The sequence below is a fragment of the Anthonomus grandis genome, unplaced genomic scaffold, assembly GCF_022605725.1.
Source record: "Anthonomus grandis grandis unplaced genomic scaffold, icAntGran1.3 ctg00000695.1, whole genome shotgun sequence".
In the NCBI taxonomy this organism is placed as follows: domain Eukaryota; kingdom Metazoa; phylum Arthropoda; class Insecta; order Coleoptera; family Curculionidae; genus Anthonomus; species Anthonomus grandis.
This window is the reverse complement of record NW_026088575.1, coordinates 1-20,627: the sequence shown is the minus strand read 5'-3', so window position 1 is coordinate 20,627 and position 20,627 is coordinate 1. Positions and strand designations below refer to the sequence as shown.

The 20,627-nt window shown below is 34.0% G+C and overlaps 1 protein-coding gene across 1 annotated transcript; it reads right to left on the bottom strand.

The window, feature by feature from the left end:
• Positions 1-2,485: 2,485 nt before the first annotated feature.
• On the bottom strand, positions 2,486-16,935 carry LOC126749757 (transducin beta-like protein 3; the record flags this gene model as incomplete). The annotated part of the gene is made up of 8 exons (XM_050459451.1): positions 2,486-2,666; positions 2,727-2,877; positions 2,939-3,169; positions 3,226-3,358; positions 3,433-3,571; positions 3,851-4,204; positions 16,429-16,669; positions 16,729-16,935. Coding segments are annotated over 8 exons (1,616 nt in total), but the record flags the coding sequence as incomplete, so codon positions are not given.
• Positions 16,936-20,627: the final 3,692 nt, after the last annotated feature.

The following is a 20,627-nucleotide window of genomic DNA, read 5'->3' as shown; positions in this document are numbered from 1 at the left end:
AGAAAGTAAAAGATAAAAGTAGGACCAGTCCCCGTATATATGTAATTCGAGGCGTAAGAAAAATTGTCGACAATGATGAAAAACGAATAATACTAAATGACTTTTATTTACTTCCCACGAGCGGTCATGCAGGTATTAATAGAATGGTAAATAATTTAAAAAGATACTACTACTGGTCAGGTATGTATAAAGATGTTCAAACTTTTGTAAAAAGATGCGATAGTTGTCAAAAAATGAAACATTCTAATCACTATATTAAAGAGCCTATGGTAATCACGACTACTGCTAATTTTGCATTTCAAAAGGTATTTTTAGATTTGATAGGCCCATTGCCAACAGATATTAATGGATTCTCATATATTTTGACTCTTCAATGCGATTTGACAAAATTTGTTGAGGCATATCCATTAAAATCTAAAGACGCAAGTGTTGCTAAAAGTTTTGTAAATAATTTTATTCTTAGGTACGGTATACCGACAGAAATTCCTACTGACCGAGGTACCGAGTTTATCTCATCCATAATGACTGAAATTGCTAATATTTTAAAAATTAATCAAATTCAGTCGACGGCTTATCACCATGAGAGTATAGGCGCGTTGGAAAATGCACATAAAGTTTTGGGAGCATATCTTAGAACACAAATAATCGATAATACCACTGCTTGGAATGAATGGATTCCATACTGGTGTTTCTCTTATAACACGACTGTACATTCGGAAACTAAATATACCCCGTTTGAATTGGTATTTGGAAGAAAATGTCACATACTAAGTAACTTAAATAACGAAATCGACCCTATTTATAATTTTGACAACTACCCCATAGAACTAAAATACAGGCTTCAAAAAGCATACGAAGATGCAAGAAAAAACTTAAATATTTCCAAGTCAAAGCGGAAAGAAGTGTATGATAAAAATAAAAATCCCATAACGTATAAGAAAGGAGATAAAATTTTACTTAAAAACGAGACAGGCGATAAACTCTCTAACCCTTGTTTTTTGGGTCCATATTTAGTAATAGAGGATTTGTCTCCAAATGTAAAAATTATAAGAAATAATAAAGAGACGATTGTACATAAAAATAGAACAAAACTTTACTTTGTGTAGTTTAAATTTTTAGGATATATACATATATTTAATAATTATATAGTTGATAATATATTAGGTATAATAATAATAATAATAATTATTAAGGGGCCCCTGACTATTTAGTAAGTACTAAGTTATGGATTGTATCTAATTAGTGCTAATAATGTATATCATAATATGAGTATTTAAATTTTTTTTTCTTCTTCTTAGGTTAATAATAATAAATAAATAAGTAACTCCAATCGAATTTGAAAGAATTGTTATTCGGTGACTAAAAATTCATTTAAATTTTGGGGGGGGGGGAGGTGTAATGTAGTAGGAAGTAATTTTAATATAAATAAAATCATCCGGTATATTATTAGAATTAATTAATATGCTAGGGTAATTGTTATCGTTATAGTTTTATGCAATTCTGCAAAGTAAGCAAGTGCAATGTCCGGTCAATATACGACCCATATTGTGATCAAAATAGTTAAATAAACTATGTAGAAAGGTTGAATTTTGACTATTATTAATGGCCTCTAAAAACGAACCTAAGACCTGAGTTATTACATGTTATGTACATTACAGGATGTACATAACCTAAATATTAGAAGAAAAAATTTACTTACTATTCCGGCGCACAATAAGGAATTATTTAAAAAGTGATTTTCATACTTGATTGCACACTATATAAATAGGTTTAAAATAAATCATTTTACATTGACAGGAAAAACTTTGAAACTTTGAACATTAAGCTGCTTCTCCTTTGTTAACTATGTGTATGAGAGAATTTTTTAAAAACTTTTTTGTGTATAATATTGTTCATGAGTTTGTTCGCCTGAAAGGCTTTGAACGTTGCCGTAAATCGTTATATAATTTCCCTCATCTTCCCTTCCCCTCATATTTTCTTTCATATCCTGATCCTCTTCCCATGCTCCCGTTAGGTGTTCTTTCTTTTTTAGTAAAATATTTATTAAATTTTTAAATTATTGTTTTTTTTTTAACCTCAACAGAATTCAGGGAGCCTTTTGTGTAAGGGATATCTCTGTAAATCTGCATATTATGTCCTGTTGGTTACCTTGCATTATTAGCTTTTTTATTTAGTTACAAATTCTTCGATTTTTTTTTGTTATTGGTAAATGGTGAAATACTTAATATTTAGTAGAATTTTGTAATATTTGAAACTTTGTAAAAGTTAATACACCTACCTATTAGTTCTATTCTTTGTGCTTAATTGCTGTAATTTCTTGGTGACTAATAAACGTCTTATTATTTTTATTATTGTCAAATGATTAATAGAGGGAGCAAAAAATCATGGCCGTAGGAGGCAAAGGATTTAATTGTGTATTCAAAGACCAAATACTCAAATTAATATTAAATCTCTCAATAATTAAAATAGAACAAATACCAATAAATTTAAAAATAATACTCATTTTTTATTGCCCAACATTAATGTCTACACTTCTAGCGTGTGGTTGCATACAATTAACAGTGTAAGTCAACAAATTAATGTCTTGCATCATCTGGGTCAGCCTCTTAAAATGCCTTTCGGTGTACGGCAACGCACTCTCGGTTATTTTGCTTAATCCCGTGGGTCTAAAATCGAAAAAATCCCCGTTAAACACCGGAAAAACAATAGATCTTACAGTTTAATACCTGAATTCCCCAGTTTGAAGTTCGTTTAACAAAATATTCAAAACCAATTGGGCGGGATGACAGTTTCTGCTATTGGTGTTCCAATGTAAGGCGCAATTTAACAAACTTTCTTTATGGTCGTTCCTTAAAGACTTGATCGTATCGGATAAACCTTAAAAAGGAAGCAAAATTAACAGGGAATTTTACTTTTTAAAGTTTAAAAAGGTCATTACCGGTTTCTCCCTTCTTGATAACTCCCTGTATTATCTTTAAAGTTTGCAAAGGCCTTTCTAGTTTCAAGGCTAACTTAAGGGCCTTTAACAGCTGATCACTCTGTATATAGTTGCTTAATTTTTGTTCTTCTCGGGCTAGTTCTGCTTGTTGCGTTTGACGTTCCAACTTCCGCTCTTCAGTGACGTCTTTCCATTTAATCAGGAAGGAATCACTTCCGCCCGTAATAAAACCTAAAATATATCGGCTGGTAAGGGATTGTTTGAAATGTTGGTTAGGGTTCTTTTACCTGACTGGTCGCTTTTTAGGGCCAAAGCCCATATTCTGCCTTCGTGCTGGTCCATGGTACACTGACATTCGGAATTTTTAATGTTAAAGACTTTGATGAGACCGTCTGCGCCGGCACTTAAAATTTGCAAACCCTAAGAAATTATATTTATTCAATTCTAATACAAAAAATTTATCTAAATTATGAGGCTTATATGTGGAAACTTACGTTGGATAAAAACTCAGCTTTAAGCACGCTGGATTCGTGCCCCTCTAGGGTCTTCAAGCAACTATGGTTAGCTACAGACCATAACTTAATAGTGCAGTCAGCTGATGAGGTCACCACCACTTGATCTACAGGAGAAAATCTACAAAAAAAAACAATATATGCAAAATTATGTTTTAATAACGGATACACTCTTTTTTCAAAAAAAAAATATCTGACATGTCTATTGTATTTTTGGATCTGGCATATTTTGACAGAGGAGTCGGAAAAAGTTTGAAGGGAATCTGCAGTATTTTTTGCATTTTCGGATTCTCTTTTTGAATTTTTCTTTTTGTTAACATTTTGTAAATCTCTTCTTTATAAGAGTTTCATATCATTTTTGACTCTTAACTAATCACAGTTACTAAATAATACTACTTACCTAACACTCCATACACCTCTCTTATGCCCCTTCAACACCCCAGTCAACTCCAAACCGTCGCTACTCCACAACTTCACCGTTTTATCTTGTGAAGCGCTGGCTACAATCTTATCGTTCGGACTAACCGTGACGCAATTTATGTCTTTCTGATGCGCGATCACGGTCTGTTTACAATTCAATTGGGCGGTATTTTCATTTTGTTCTAGTTTCGGGACTTTTTTCGATTCTTTTTGGGGAATTTCCCACAGTTTCAGGCAAGTGTCTTGACTAGCGGACACAAAGAAGGTACTAGAGGTGGAGAAGAATGAGACTGAGACTACTGAACCGGTGTGCCTTTTGCTCGATCCAATACAGCTGAAAAGACAAATAACTAAATGGCTAATTTATAGCGCAGGGTGAGTGGATTATTATTATACAGTGCGAACGTAAAGGTTGGAATAAATTCATTTAAAATTCAGGGGTATGTTCAAAAAAAAAACGCTCGGACATGTCGATTTTTATTTTTAACTGCGGGTTTTCTTACTATAATTTTATGTATACAGGGTGGCCCAAAAATAAGTTACGGTCATCAACGTAATTTTTTTAAATGTAAACACCTATTTTTTATTTTAGATTTAGGTTCTACATCAAATTCTAAGTACATTTCATGTACCATGTCCTATACCTAAACTCGACCGTTGACGATTGAACACAATAAAAGGCTATTTTTGGAAGAGTTATTTATATCAAGCAACCTATCAGTTATTGTTTGGTTATTTACATTTGTGGTTGGTGTTTTTGATTGTTAACTTGTCACAATTTGTTGACATCAAATAATTTTGAGTGAATTTAGTTTGATTTAGATGCCTAAGCAAAGTTTTGCTTGTGTTAAGTTTATCAAAAGATAAAATTAAAATTTCAAAAAATGGTACGTCTTAGTGAGCGAGAGCGAATAGAGATTTTGATGATGATTGGTTATGGAAACAGGATGCGCACTCAGATGGAAGTCTGTGAAATTCATCATGCCAAGTATCCTGATAGGCCACGTATATCTCAAAGTACTGTCAGTAAAATAGAACAGAAATATCGGGATTTGGGTCATGTCGGGGATAATTATACGAAAGGTCGGTCAAGTATATCAGAAGAGAAGCAACTAAATGTTTTGCTGGCAGTTGAAGAAGATTGCCATAAAACGACTCGCAATATTGCGTTAGAAAATCAGATATCCCAGACATCCGTCGTTAAGTATTTAGGTATAAATAAATGGCACCCTTACAAAGTTCAATTGGTTCATGAACTAAATGAAGATGACCCAGATAGGCGTTTAGAATTTTGTGAGAGACTTATGGACTTGTGCCATGCTAATCCACAATTTTCAAAAAAAATTGTATTTTCTGATGAGGCAACGTTTTGTCTTCATGGTAGTGTAAACCGGCAAAACTGCCGATATTGGGCTACTGAAAATCCGCACTGGATGATGGAGTGCCACAGCCAAGTCCCTCAAAAAGTAAATGTTTGGGCGGGGGTGATTGAAAACAGGGTTATAGGGCCCTTTTTCTTTGAAGGATACTTGAATGGTGAGAGGTATTTAGAGTTTTTAGAAAATGACTTGGTTCCATGCCTTGCCACTTTATACCCCGATCCAGAAGACCCGGATATATTAGATAATTCCTTATGGTATCAGCAAGATGGAGCTCCAGCCCATTACACTCGTCCCGTGCGCCAGTACCTGAATACCGTTTTCCCTGGACGTTGGATTGGTCGGAGGGGTGCAATTGAATGGCCGGCCAGATCGCCGGATCTGACTCCTTTAGATTTTTTTTTGTGGGGGTATCTTAAGTCCAAAGTTTATGTTAATCGGCCAAACAACATTGAAGACTTAAAAATTAGAATAACGGAAGAAATAAAATTGATAGAACCTTCTGTTATCGATAACGTTTTACAAGAATTTCAGCCTCGACTGGGATATTGCCAAGAGGTTCGTGGCAGCCATTTTCAACACTTAATAAATTAATTAAAATATTTTTATGTATTCTTGCTTGATATAAATAACTCTTCCAAAAATAGCCTTTTATTGTGTTCAATCGTCAACGGTCGAGTTTAGGTATAGGACATGGTACATGAAATGTACTTAGAATTTGATGTAGAACCTAAATCTAAAATAAAAAATAGGTGTTTACATTTAAAAAAATTACGTTGATGACCGTAACTTATTTTTGGGCCACCCTGTATACATAAAATTATAGTAAGAAAACCCGCAGTTAAAAATAAAAATCGACATGTCCGAGCGTTTTATTTTTTAAAATACCCCTGAATTTTAAATGAATTTATTCCAACCTTTACGTTCGCACTGTATATATTATTCTACATATTTAGGGATTTTCCTAGAGATTAGGAATTCACGTATAAATGCCTATTAAATTGTTAGACTATTAGATCTTAGACACTACGTTTTATTGGATTCTTGTTTCTTAATGCTTGAACCCAACAAGTCAACCACTCTGACGAAAGAATTATTTAGATTAATTATTAAATCAAAACGTTAGACTATCTCATGTGCTCAATTATTGAAAATAACCAGAAAGTAGACCCATTGACATATAAATTACAAGATGGCGCCGAGTAAAGACGCATGTGACGAATCGAGCAATTAAATTAAATTTTTCTTCCGTAAGATCATTTAAAGAATATTCAAGAGGTATTTGTTAAACTGCGAGAGGCCAACCTGAAGCTAAGTCCTAAAAAATGTTGCTTATTTCAAAAAGAAGTTCGATACTTTTATAATATCACTCTCTCGATAATATCAGGAAAAGGTGTCAAAACTGATCCAGATAAAGTAGAGGCAATCGAAAATTGGCCACGACCCACTGACAAACACCAGTTAAGAAGCTTTCTGGGCCTTTGTACCTATTACAGAAGATTTGTAAGAAATTTCGATAATCTTGCAAAGCCTCTACATAAGCTCACGGAGGACAAAATTGTATTTAGTTGGTCAACAGACTGTGAAGAAGCATTTCAACGGTTAAAAAGAGCACTATGCACATCTCCAATTTTAACATATCCGATTCCTGGACAAACTTTTATTTTGGATACCGATGCAAGTAATGTTGGAATTGGGGCCGTTCTATCGCAAAAATATAAAGATGGCGACCAAGTGATAGCTTATTTCAGTAAAACGTTATCAAAACCAGAAAGAAACTATTGTGTCACCAGACGAGAGCTATTGGCAGCAGTAAAAGCTATTGAACATTTCCATAAATATTTGTATGGTCAACGATTTATCCTTAGAACTGACCATGCTTCATTGAAATGGCTGTTTCAGTTTAAAAACCCCGAAGGACAAATAGCAAGGTGGCTTCAACGATTACAAGAGTATGACTTTACAATAGAACATAGGAAATGCGAATATCACCAAAATGCCGATGCTTTATCAAGAAGATCCTGTATTGAAACATGTCAACATTGTTTTAAAAAGGAATCAAAACAGCATCCAGAGATATTTACTTGTAATCGTATTGGCCTTCACAGTTCTAAAGAGTGGGATGTAGCTAGTTTAATCCAAGATCAGTGTGATGACCCAGTATTTGGTCTTATTTACGAACTGAAATCTCGAGAAATTTTAAAACGAGAATGGAAAGATATTTCTGACAAATCTTCAGAACTAAAAGCTTATTGGTCTCAATGGAATTCATTGGTTATAGAAGAGGGATTGTTAAAAAGAGTCTGGGAGAGCGTAGATGGACAAGAAAAGACATATCTGACAGTCCTTCCTCGAAAACGGATTCCGGAAGTTCTTGAAGCTATTCATGGCGGTGTCGGCGGAGGACATTTTGGAGTTAGTAAGACCTTGGCAAAAGTTAGAGAACGGTTTTACTGGCTGAACAGCCATCAAGATGTTGAACGCTGGTGCCGACAGTGTGAGCAGTGTTCGTCAAGCAAGTGCCCAAGAACCCGGACAAGAGGAAAGATGATGCAGTATCTTGTTGGTGCACCCTTTGAACGAATTGCCATAGACGTAGCAGGACCCTTTCCTACTAGTAGCTCCGGAAACCGATATGCTCTTGTTGCTATGGATTACTTTAGTAAGTGGCCCGAGATCTATCCGATTCCAAACCAAGAAGCAACGACAGTAGCTGAAGTGCTGTTCCAGAACTGGATTTGTCGATTTTTGTCAATGGTGTACCCAGAGAGATACATTCAGACCAAGGAAGAAATTTTGAGTCACAAATATTCCAACAAGTATGCTAGTTGCTGGGAATCAATAAGACCCGTACAACCCCACTACACCCTCAGTCTGATGGAATGGTTGAAAGATTTAACCGCACATTTGAAACCTATTTGAGGATGGTGGTAAACTCTAAGCAAACCGACTGGGATACCTGTATACAACCATTCCTATTAGCATATCGTTCTTCTATCCACAAGTCAACTGGTTGTGTATGTATGTATGTATGTTTATTGACCAGGTATATTGTTTTTGTGCAGTTTTGCATGTATTTATTTTGTTTGTATATTTATTTTTATTTTGTGTGTTTTGTTTTGTTTTTATATGTTTTTTTTATTAGCTTTGTCTCCAACATTTTGTAATTTTTTGACAATAAAGCGATTGATTGATTGGAAAAAGCCCGGCAAAAGTTGTCTACGGTGATGAACTTCGTTTACCTTTGGACATTATTACTGGAAGACCTTATAAGTCTAAAACCCTTGAGGAGTACGTCGACCATTTACAAGAGCGAAGAATAATAAACTTCATCTAGAAAGTAACAGAATGAAATCACGTTATGACATAAAGGCAAATTCTACCGGTTTTAACCCTGGGGATAAAGTCTGGTTATAAAATCTACGGAGGAGGAAGGGCAAGTCACCAAAGCTCCAGAAGGATTGGGAAGGTCCATTCAACGTGGTCACCAGAACCAACGACCGTATCCAGCGACATCCGACAACGAAGATGAAAATTGTAAACATCGTCCGGCTAGCGCCCTATCATGACTCAGGTGGTCCCATGTTTGATCGGGACGATCAAACTTGAGAGGAGAGCAGTATTATGAAAATGTAAATACGTTAATTATTCTCCTAGTTTTTGTACAATTTTATTAGTATTCTGTAGTTAAAGTTGATTCGTAGGGTTTCTTTAGGGTTCTACTTACGTTTGGTTTATTATTTTTATCTATAGTGTTTAGTTTTTAAGTAGTTCATCTTGTTCGAGAGCCCCATTTTGGCCCCAATTTACGTTATTTAGGTTATATTATTGTAAATCCCTGTAGTTCTAATTTTCTAGAATTTCTATACTTGCTTGCTTTGACTGTCAGTATTCTCCTAAAATTATTGGTCTCTTTGGGCAAAAACAATGAACATAATTCTAAATATTTCGAAACTGTTCCATCGGGTTTTAAAAAGGACGCGCTTCAAGACAATTCATTCAGTTTTAATTGTTTAGTCAGTTTTTACCTTGGAAACAATTAAACGACAGTCAAGCCGAGTTAGGTTAGTGTTTTTTTGATGTTCACAATAAAAGTGTGTTCCCGAATTTCGTTACAATATAATAAACAATCAGAAATAAAACTCTAATAAACAAACTTAATAACATATCATTTTTTTAATAAAAGGCTCAAATAAACCGCCTTCTTTCGCTTAACAAAAACTTAACCTATCGTAAAAGCTATTTCGCACTTCCAAAAGAATTTCAGGTAAAATGGAATTGGCATCTTCGACAATTTTATTTCGCAACTCCTCTAAATTTGTCGGCCTACTAAATTCATGCTTGTAAATGGTCTGCTTAAGGTAACCCCACAGATAAAAGTCATTTGGAGACAAATCTAGAGATCTAGGAGGCCATTTAATATCGCCAGTCCCACTAATAAGGCGGTTAGGAAAAGTATTTGTTAAAAATTCTTTTACCCTAGCAGCGTTATGAGCAGGACAGCCATCTAGCTGAAAATGAACCGATCCCAGGTCTACATCAGGTAGGATTTGAATGGCAGGGAGAACTTGGTTTTGCAGCAACTCAAGGTACTTTTGGGCGTTTAAAGTGCCATCAATAAAAAATGGCCCTATAACATTGTCGCCCAAAATACCTGCCCAAAAATTCAATTTCTGAGGATACTGGGTACGAAACTGAAAACTTCTGTGCTCGTTTTCCTGAGACCAATAACGAACAATGGAAGAATTGTGTTTGCCATGTAATGGAAAAGAAGATTCATTAGAAAACAAAATATTTTTTAAAAAATATTCGTTTTCATTTGCCTTTTCCATCATGGTTTCACAAAAGTCCATTCTTCGCCACTGGTATTCAGGAAATATTTCCTGAGTTTCTGAATACTTGAAACATTTGTACCCATATGTTTTCCGGATACTAGCAACAGTTTTATTGCTCATTCCTAGTTCCTCTCCAACACTTCTAGTGGACCGTGTCGAATCAAGTTCTAGGGTACTGTAAACCATTTCTTCCCGCCGTTCTATATCCTGGACCACTTCAAGAGAATTCGAACGTGAACTTGACGTTTTGTGTGGCATTTTTTATAATATTGAAAGCAAAAAGTTGTCTCAAAATTTGTAACCACATTTAAAACCGTTTTTGCACAAGGAATCGGTCTATTCTCAAATGTCACTGAAAATAAATCTCTACATTGTACTGCCGAATTGCCTCCATAAAACCATTTAATTAGTTGCATTAGCTCAAAAATTATTAATGCAACGTGCAGTAACACAGCAAAGTGAGGTCTGCTGACTCCCGGTTCAAAAAATAAAAACGACAAATTTCGCCGCCTGCAAGCCGCAACCAAGCGATGTTGCCATTATTTTGGGTAATACGTAGCTCACGATAACACGATATGTATATCATTTCGACAAGTTCTTTCCATGGATAATTCATAATTTGCAAGTAATACAATAATTTTAATCTTTAAAACTTATTTCAGCTCTAATGCGAAATATTTTTATTAACGATATTCAAAAAAGAGTAAACCAAATGCAATTATTTAAATGTCAGATTAGTATTTTTGCCGATAGTCGATCAGCAATCTTAATACATTTTCTTTAAATACATAGTTATGCGGTTTTATTGTCATCAATTTTAAAGAATGTAAAATATCCCAAAAAAGCGAGTTAGGTGTAGGACATACTTTGTAAAAAAATTTAGACAATAAATAAGGAAACTTTATGAAAGAGAAAAATACAGGGTGTTCCGTTTAAAAAAATCGAGTTATAGCATATTTTATTTGAGTAAATTGGTAAATTTATATTAGACACTCTGTATGAAAAAACTTCAGACTTTTACTGAAAGATAAAGCTGATACCGTAAACTAACTACATTAAAAATTTCGTTTATCTAGATTGAACACAGCAAACTTATAAGAATTTTAATAAACCCCTAAAACACTGAAAATATCCTAAAAATATGAATTACGTGGCAACGCCATAAAAAAAATTAAGAAATGAGGTATCAGTGTAAAGATCTTATTGTCCCCAAAAGCATAACGCCATGAAATACAGGGTGCTCCATTCGAAAAAAACTACATATTTTTCCGTAACTTATTTTTGACGCACCTTATATATTTAAAATTATTTTTAGTTTGTAGATTTTTGTCAACCTTTTAATTACGTCACATAAGTTTTTTTCAACTCGGTATCCAAACTATACTATGCGCCATTTTAGCCGTACGCCTTGCTGACGCACCCTGTATATCAAGCACTGCAAGAAATTTACTATAACTAACAGTGCAATTGTGGCTACAAAGAAATAAAAAAAGAAGTAGGTAGCTCAGGAGTCAAATTTGAGACCGTTGAGCGTATACCGGTGGTACGTCGCCGAGCGGAACATAGGAAACCCATGTAAATTTTGAGGGGGTCAATTATTGGAAAAAAATGTAAGATAACTTTTTGAAGAGACCAATCTGACAAACCCTTGTGCAAAGTTTCAAAAAATTTTAATAAGCGAATCTTGAATTATTCAATTAAATGTAATTGCAAAATTAGCAAATTTTCGGTTCAGGTAAAACCAAACCAGTAAAATGAATATTGTCATTGACGTGAGGAAAAATGTCGATAAATCAGTGACAGTCGATATTTAAAAACAAGTATGAATTATTCAATCGACGAAAAAATAGCCATTATTAAGTGGGATTATGTGGGAAAGTTTTAGAGCAGTATCTGAAATGTCTTCAGTTTATTTCCTCACCAAGCCCATTCCGTCCATTTCAACCATTAAACGTATTGTCAATAAGTTCGAGTCCAAAGGTACTGTAATAAATATTTGTAAATGTTCAACTCAGGATATCGAAAATAGAGCCGAAGAAAGAGAAAACAGAGATCTTAATATTCTACTGAGTGTGGAGGAAAACAAGATGGTTCTTAGAGATGGTTACGAGGGTTCTTGGGCAAGAGGTAAATAAACATCATACAACGGTATTGCGCACTTTAAAAAAACCCAAACATCAAGAGCTGCAGGAAGGAGCATTTTGTTTTGAAATGACGGAAAGAGCAAATAATGATAGGAATTTTTTAAGAAATATTTGTTTTACCGATGAATGTACATTTACCCTCAACAATGAACCAAATGTTCAGAATTGCCGGTATTGGAGCCAAGAAAATGAACATCGCTTTGTTCATACTCGGACACAATATCCCCAAAAAACAAATGTATTCGTGGGAATTTTCGGACACCATATCGTTGGATCCTTTTTTATGGACTATAACCTAACAGCTGAAACCTTGTTTTAAGTTAGGATGTTGAGCACATGGGAGGCGTAAGCCTATGCTTGTGTACAAATGGGTGTAAAAGTAAAACCCATTCACTATTATAGTGTAAAAACACTGCTATCATTTTGGCAGATAGATTTAGATGTCTTTCATGTTTTCTCTTATATAAGATATGCTTTTTAGATGTGCTTTGTTGCTTATTACATATATACACAATTTGGCAACTGCGAGATCATATGTCAAAAGTTTGACAATGTAATTATCAACAGCAACGAGTTTCGATTATCAAATAGAGTGAGTAGACCTCTTTTTTGACATAATTTAATATTATTTTTTAGCGTCCTATGTGAATGATCCGCAAATTTTTTTCTCTTAATCTATTCTTTTCAAAGTACTCTTTATGCTCAAATTTTAAAATATTGCAAAATCGGAGATACTTAAAGTCGACAAGACCCGCCCATTCCGTCCATTTCAACCATTAAACGTATTGTCAATAAGTTCGAGTCCAAAGGTACCGTAATCAATAATTGTAAATGTTCAACTGAGGATATCGAAAATAGAGCCGAAGAAAGTGAGAACAGAGATCTTAATATTCTACTGAGTGTGGAGGAAAACAAGATGGTTATTACGAGGGTTCTTGGGCAAGAGGTAAAAAAAAACACAAATATTATTTGTACAAATTCGAAAAACATCAAGAGCTGCAGGAAGGAGCATTTTGGGTAATTCTGCAGTTTAGCGGCTTTTGTCAAAACTAACGAATGGTCGGGTTTTTTGCAAAGTGGATAGATTTCGACATATATTTTTCACTAAGAGTGGCGGAAAGCCAAATTTTATCACGAAGAGGGTGTTATCACGCACTATATCACTCACTATAGGACGCGATTAATCATTAGAATTACCTTGTATATAATTAGTTTTGTCAACAAATAGGTGACAATTGAGGTGAGGTTAGGTGTGGTGTTGCCAGTTTTGTTGTCGACCTTGTTGCGTTTTGTCACTCTGCAGCTGAAGCCTTGTCTCCAGTCTGGCTTTCTCTAAAGTGAAGAATTCACTCTGTATTTTTTTAGTCATTCATTATCATAACATATAAAAAATGATGAATGAAACTAGTGTACAATCATAACATTATACACTAGTTTCATTACATATCACTTAAAATGTCAATTACATGTAATAAACACAAATTTGTTTGAATTGAAAATTTATTTTTAGGAGTACATAATTTTTAAAATTTCTTTTTTTTAAGTTCTATCAAGATTCGGAAAATGCGGAATCATTATTTTTAATTCGGACCAAAATCTAAAAATTACCAAAATAATAATACAATATGGGTGTCTTCGGTATGTTTGTTGCACGAAAATAACAGATTTAGTTACAAGAAAAGGTAAAAACAGTTTTTGTGAATTTATTTTACGCATACATTTCACGTGACTAAAAAAATATAGAGTGAATTCGCCACTTTAGAGAAGGCACTCATGAGTCAGCCACACTGGGGACAAGGCTGAAGCTGCAGAGTGAAAAAAAGCAGTAGACGACAGAACTGGCAACACCACACCTAACACCATTGGACCCTTTTTTATGGCCCTAACAGCTGAAACCTACTTAGATTTATTTCAAAATCAAATTGGACCCGCCTTGGAAGAAGTTGTTCAGGAAGATCAAATGATCTGGTACCAAATGGATGGGTGCCCGGCCCATAATGCCCGTATGGTTAGATAGTGCTTCGAAAATGCTTTTAACGGCAATATTATTAGTCCACGGTACCGGATACTTTGGCCAGCCAGGTCACCTAATCCTTCACCGAATGACTTCTTTTTGTGGGGTCATTTAAAAAGTGTCATTTATAAAAGTGTGAAATTTGAGAATCAAACCAGTTACAAAACGCTTTTTCGTTAGAATATAATAAAATTTCTCAATATCAACTTAGTAATGTTAGAAATTAATTTTATGATCGGTTGGGATATTGTTTAGCTGTTAATGGGGGGTTGTTTGAACATTTGATTAATTGATGTTTTTATGTAATTCTCTATTATTTTTAAAAAAGTTATTGTATTTTATTTTATTCTTCCACACTTAGTAAAATATTAAGAGTTCTGTTCTCTCTTTTTTCGGATCTATTTTCGATCTTCTGAGTTAAACATTTACAATTATCTATTGCAATATCTTTGGACTCGAATTTACTAACAATAGGTTTAATGGTTGAAATGGATCAGATAGGCTTGATGGGAAAATAAATTGAAAATATTTCAGATTCTGCTATTGGTTTAATTAAATTCTAAGTATGATAATTTTTTTTTAATAATCGATAATAATAATTGTTATTGGTTTAACTTCATCGTTATATTAAATAAAAGTTTAGATAAAAAAGTAATGCTAACGTGTGAATGTATGGTTGTGAGATTGATAAAACGAAAAAAAAAACATTTCTTGCATTCGGCTGTACGTCAGATTTGACAAAGCCTTATAACAAATTGTTTGCTGGTGGCTGGTGTCTGGTTTTACCTGAACCGAAAATTTGGTAATTTTGCAATTACATTTAATTGAATAATTCAAGATTCGCTTATTAAAATATTTTAAAACTTTGCACGAGGGTTTGCAGGATTGGTCTCTTCAAAAAGTTATCTTACATTTTTTCTGTAAAATGTACAGGGAAGCCAATAATTGACCTCCTCAAAATTTACATGGGATTTCCTATGTTCCGCTCGGCGACGCACCACCCGGTATAATCTACACCAATGATATTTGTGTAATCTTTACTGAATTTCAATAAAACACAAATCTTGAACTTTAAACAAAGGCCAACTGAAAATTTTTAGTGCAAATTCGAAGAACAGAGGTGCATGCATCAGTCAGATAACTTCCTTAGAGTAATAGAATTAGGGTGCCTATGTTGAGTTGATGGTAGAAAAAATATGATATTATACTATGAAGAAATTTAGGAGACTCGGAAAAAATAGTTATTTTGCAAAAAAGGTGCTTAAACTAACTAAATATAATGATGATAGGGTAAATTGAGTACAGTTAGTTTATTAAACATACCATTGTTATTAAACATAACATCGTACCCTTCTACTGTATATTTAAGAATGTATTTCTTTTAAATTTGATAATAATTTAAAGAGAAACATCACACCAGATATATAACTAAACATTATAAAATTTAAAATAAAATAAACATTATTATTATTATTATTATTATTATTATTATATGAACAAACTTAAAACAGATAAGCCAAATTTTACATTTGTAAAGAGAAAATGTATGGTATTTTGGAGGTCTGGAATAAACTCCCAATGAACTGATGTATAAATCTGATAAAGAGATAAAAAAGGGTTAGTCTGTACTTGCAAATATAGGCTTTTATTATGACAAATTTAAATGAAAGTCTTTAGTTATAGTGATTTAGTGTATATCTATTAGTGTATGTGTTAAGTTGTGAGCTAATGTTTTTTTAAAAAAATTGTTGTGCATTTAATATTTGTGTATCTGTAAATATTTTACCTTTTAATGATTTTAATAAAATATAATATGTATAGAGGGATGCAAGGATAGTAATACTAGAAAGCCTTAACTTTTATATCTATTTTTAATTTATACTTTATGTTATTTTAAACTACTGATATAAGCCACGCCTCACATAGGTAAAAAATGTATACATGGCGATTTATGTAGAAATGTAAATTGTTATTTTCAACTTTTTATGGACTTAATAAAGAATTTTTCTTTATTAATCTTTAGATCTCGCCACCCTTTATTAAAATTTATATAATTATTGTTGGGGTGAATAACATACTGACTGACTCGCTCAGATTGACTTTCATAATTTACTTCAAATTTAAAAGATGCTGTATAAAACAGTTATTAACGAGCAAATATACATGGAATTTGTTTTGGTACTCACCTTACAGTTGTCCCATCAAACCTCCATAGTCTTACACTATTATCCTTCCCGGATGACACCATTAAATCCTTGTCTACCGGACTGACATTCAACGAAAGTACCAAATCCTCGTGTCCTTTCAGAAGTTGGCAGTTCATCGAACTATCGCTATAAAGTTTTATGTCTTTAGAATTTGTAGCCACAGCTATATGGCTATGTTCCTGGCCCAAAATGGCTATATCCAAAATTTCATCTGAGAATCCTTAAAAGGTAATAAAAATCAGTATATGTCTGAATTGGAGTTGGAATATGGCTATATACCTATCAGCTGCTTAAGGCATACAAAAGATTTCATATGGTAAACGACAATGTTGTGCTCTACAGTGACGACTGCTATACTTTGCAACTTTTTGTTGTGAATCAGATGGGTTACTGCCAAACCACCTTCTTCTGATGCTTTGGAGACAATGGAGTTTGTTTGGACGAAGATTTCCTTGGATTTATTTAGGTCCCATACACGAATTATACCTAAAAAAATTATAAAGTTAAATAGGCTTAGTTAGTTGGGTTAAAGTAGTTATGCTTTTAAGTAGTTCTTGGTTTCAGTAGACTTCGGCAGTACAAATCTTGCATATTTGATAAGGGAATTTGGAGACTACGGACACATTTAGGGTGCTAAGGCCAGAATACTGTTGAAGTATTTGCAAATAACCAGTCCTAATTTCCTTAAAGTCATCTGCTTGTGACTGCTTTATAAGTGCTCGAATTTTAATCTTAATAATTTGAGACTGTATTAATCACATTTAAAAGCTCCTATTTGTCTGAGAATATGCCGGAAGGACTATGTAAAAATATTATTTTTTTCCAAACATTATCACACGGAAATTTCTCAATATTAACAGGTTAACTGCCATGAACATCATAATGTGATTCTCAGAAAATGGATTGTTATAGCCGCGTGAAGTACCCTATGATTCTAAAGCATGGAAGAATTATAGACGCCGCGAGAAGCGGCATGTGATTCCCATTTAAACCTTATTGGCGCTAATACGAACGGCTGGAAGGAACATATAATATAATTGGCCTGTAGATGTGAGAATCACAAGTCGCTTCGCGATGACTTATTTACTTTTTTTATATTATGTAAAAAGGACTATATTTTTTTGCAGTGTTTTTATTTAAGAGTATCACAAAACTACATAAAAATAAAACAAACGTATTTTATAATAAAGTATGATTCTGTTTACTTAAAATTAAAAAAAAAATTGTGATAATAAAATCATAACAAAAATGTTTGGAATACACACAAGCTATTTAGAACACTTATGTACCTGAAAGAAACAGGCAAAGCAATAATACTTCTCACATTCTGTGCATTTATATCTGGTTTGCGGGGTCTTTATTGGGCATAAGTTCGATCATATTTTTGCTGCAATCGCTCATAACATAAAACACATCTTCTTCGTTTACTAGTTCCTTCATCAATCAAGGTGTGCTGGCGTTCATCTTGAAGAATTTCAAAATTTGGTTGAATTTCTGTAATATTTAAGAGGTCCATACAAATTTCCTCTTTAAATCTAGTTATTGACATTTTTTCATTCGCTACTTCCTGGTGTAAGATAAAGGCGTTTACGGTAGCTGCACCAGTAAGGAGTTCGATGGCTAGCTTTCTGTACCATTTCACACCTCTACGCAATGATGATGCATATGCCTTCATTTGGTCAGAAATATCAATGAATGACTTGCTTTTGTTGTAATCAAGAATTACTATAGACTAGCCATAGCGTCTTGCTTGTCTCTCCACTTTTGCACAATAACACCTGTGTTGCTTTCAGATGCTATTGTTTCCCTCACTTTTAATTTCTTTTCTATCACATGCCTTGGATTTAGCTTTCTATTAGGTCGGAGCGTGCCAACCAAGTGAGTTTTTTTGTTGAGTAAATTGTGTGCTAATGACATGCTTGTGTAAAAGTTGTCTGTGTAAATGGTGCGACCTTTCTCTAATATTGCATCGGCTAATGACAACACAACTTTTTCTGAAGCAGGTAGCTCGTCAACTTTATCTTTGCCGCAGTAAACTTGAACATTGTAAGTGTAACCCTTGTCTAAACATAATTTGTATAGCTTGATTCCAAACTTGTGGCGTTTGTTTTTGATAAACTGCTTAAATCCTAAGCGCCCTTGAAATGGAACCAGGGTCTCATCTATACAAATGTGCTCGTTTGGAATAATTGGATCTTGAAAATTTTTAAGAAGTTTCGTTACTAGAGAATTTATCTTTTGCAATCAATCTTCTGATACTTCTTCAATATTGCTGAAATGCCAAGTGTTTAAAAGAATCTGAAAACGATTTCTTGACATTAATTTCTTTACTCTATTATAGTAAATACTCTTTTTAGACCAGTAAGATTCGATAGATGGAAACCTTACCAGACCCATCCAAAATAGTATTCCTATGAATATTTGCATTTCTTCAATATTTGTATCCTGCGAGTCATTTATTCTAGCTTTCCGGCTTGTCTCTTTACTTTTTATCTGTGTCGCATATCTGTTGGTTTTTTCTACCATCATCATCAAAATATCTTGAGTTAAAAACATCTTGTAAAATTCAAATGGTTTCTTGTCAAAATATTTTTCATATATCTCTGGCTTTATACCTGAATGTTCTTCTGAAAATGTAAAAGTCTTGAGATGAATTCCAGACACATCATTTCAAGTAAGATCATTTGTAGCAGCTTGGTCACTTTCAGCTTGCCCCATATCAGAAGGCATCTGATAAGCACGAACAACTTGCTCTATAGTCTCTTGTACTAAATCGCACTCCTGGGACGCTTGTTGAGACGTACTTGGTCTTGGCTCATCCATCGACGTTCTGACAGAGAATTTCTGCTTTTTCGGTTGCGGGCTTTCATATTCCCTCACTGGAGCTTTCGGATGAAATTGGACTCTCACGAGATGTGTAAATTCCTCAAATGGATTATTCTGAAGGTCGCTGTCACTTTCATCGGATAATGCACTATAAAAATACAGCAAACATTCAAAAGTTACTCACTATAAAAAAAGCTTATTCACACATCTTACCTGCCATAATGATGCGAGATTTTTTTGCTCTTGCTCATACGATCCGCGGTTCATTTCGAAACACGTGTGAAAAAACAACACTTTATGCAGACTCAATAACAAACAAATTGGTACTGATTTAGGCTGAGAGACAAGCTCATAAATGCATTACAAATAGCCCCCTCCAGCAAGCAGCGAGCCGAGATGCCCCGCACGATGCGCGATTTTAAGGTCTTTCAGTGAGATTACTTGTCTTAACATGGTGGCAGCCAACCTATTAAGACAAGTAATGCATCAAGAGTAGAGATCCAGAAGTAATCACATAGGTAAACGGAGAGAGAACTTTAAAAAATATATCTTGGGTAGGTCAAATGGAAGGTGTATAAAGAATAAAGACCTTACAAAGCATACAAATTTAAGAGTAAAATTAAAATAAAGGAAAACATTCAAATGTATTTAATATTAAGCAGACAATACCAGAGTACACTAAAGGTTATTAAAAAATGAAGATTTGATGGAATGAAAGATTTGATCGTCAAAAAATCGATTCTGTATAATGCGAAAAAAATGCACAATCATCTGCAATTAGAAATAAAGTCTAGAATAGAAACTGCTGGGTGAATAGCAACAAAAACGGGAAACTTCTTTAAAAAAAAATCAACATCGGAATTAAACCTCCCAACGCTTCAAATTTGTTCTCAAACGGTCAACAGATGTCGGCATAATTACTTTAACAGGCCAAAGATGTTTTATGTTGGCAGCCCTGATTGGCAGTACCAACCGTCGGAGTGAACACATGTGCTTTTTTCATCACTAGCAAAACTTTATTCACAGTAGTTAGCTAAAAACAGGTAAGACATTGAGTTTTTGGTTAAAGTAGCTGTAAGGTGCCTGGTTTACATTGCCTATTTCAGAAATTGCTTGTCTTGCTTATTTTTTTTTGCTATGATGTAATATAATACATAACTTCACTTTTAGGTAATTTTGGGGTGGGTAAATAGAAACAGCGTGTTTCTATTCACCCGCTGTTTCTATCCACCCCATAATTGTTTTTTTCTTTTGCAGGAAAATGTCTCGCGTTTATAAACCAGACCCTCGAGGTGAAACATATAAGAAAATTGATGAAAAAACTCTAAACATAGCCACTCTCACGAGATGTG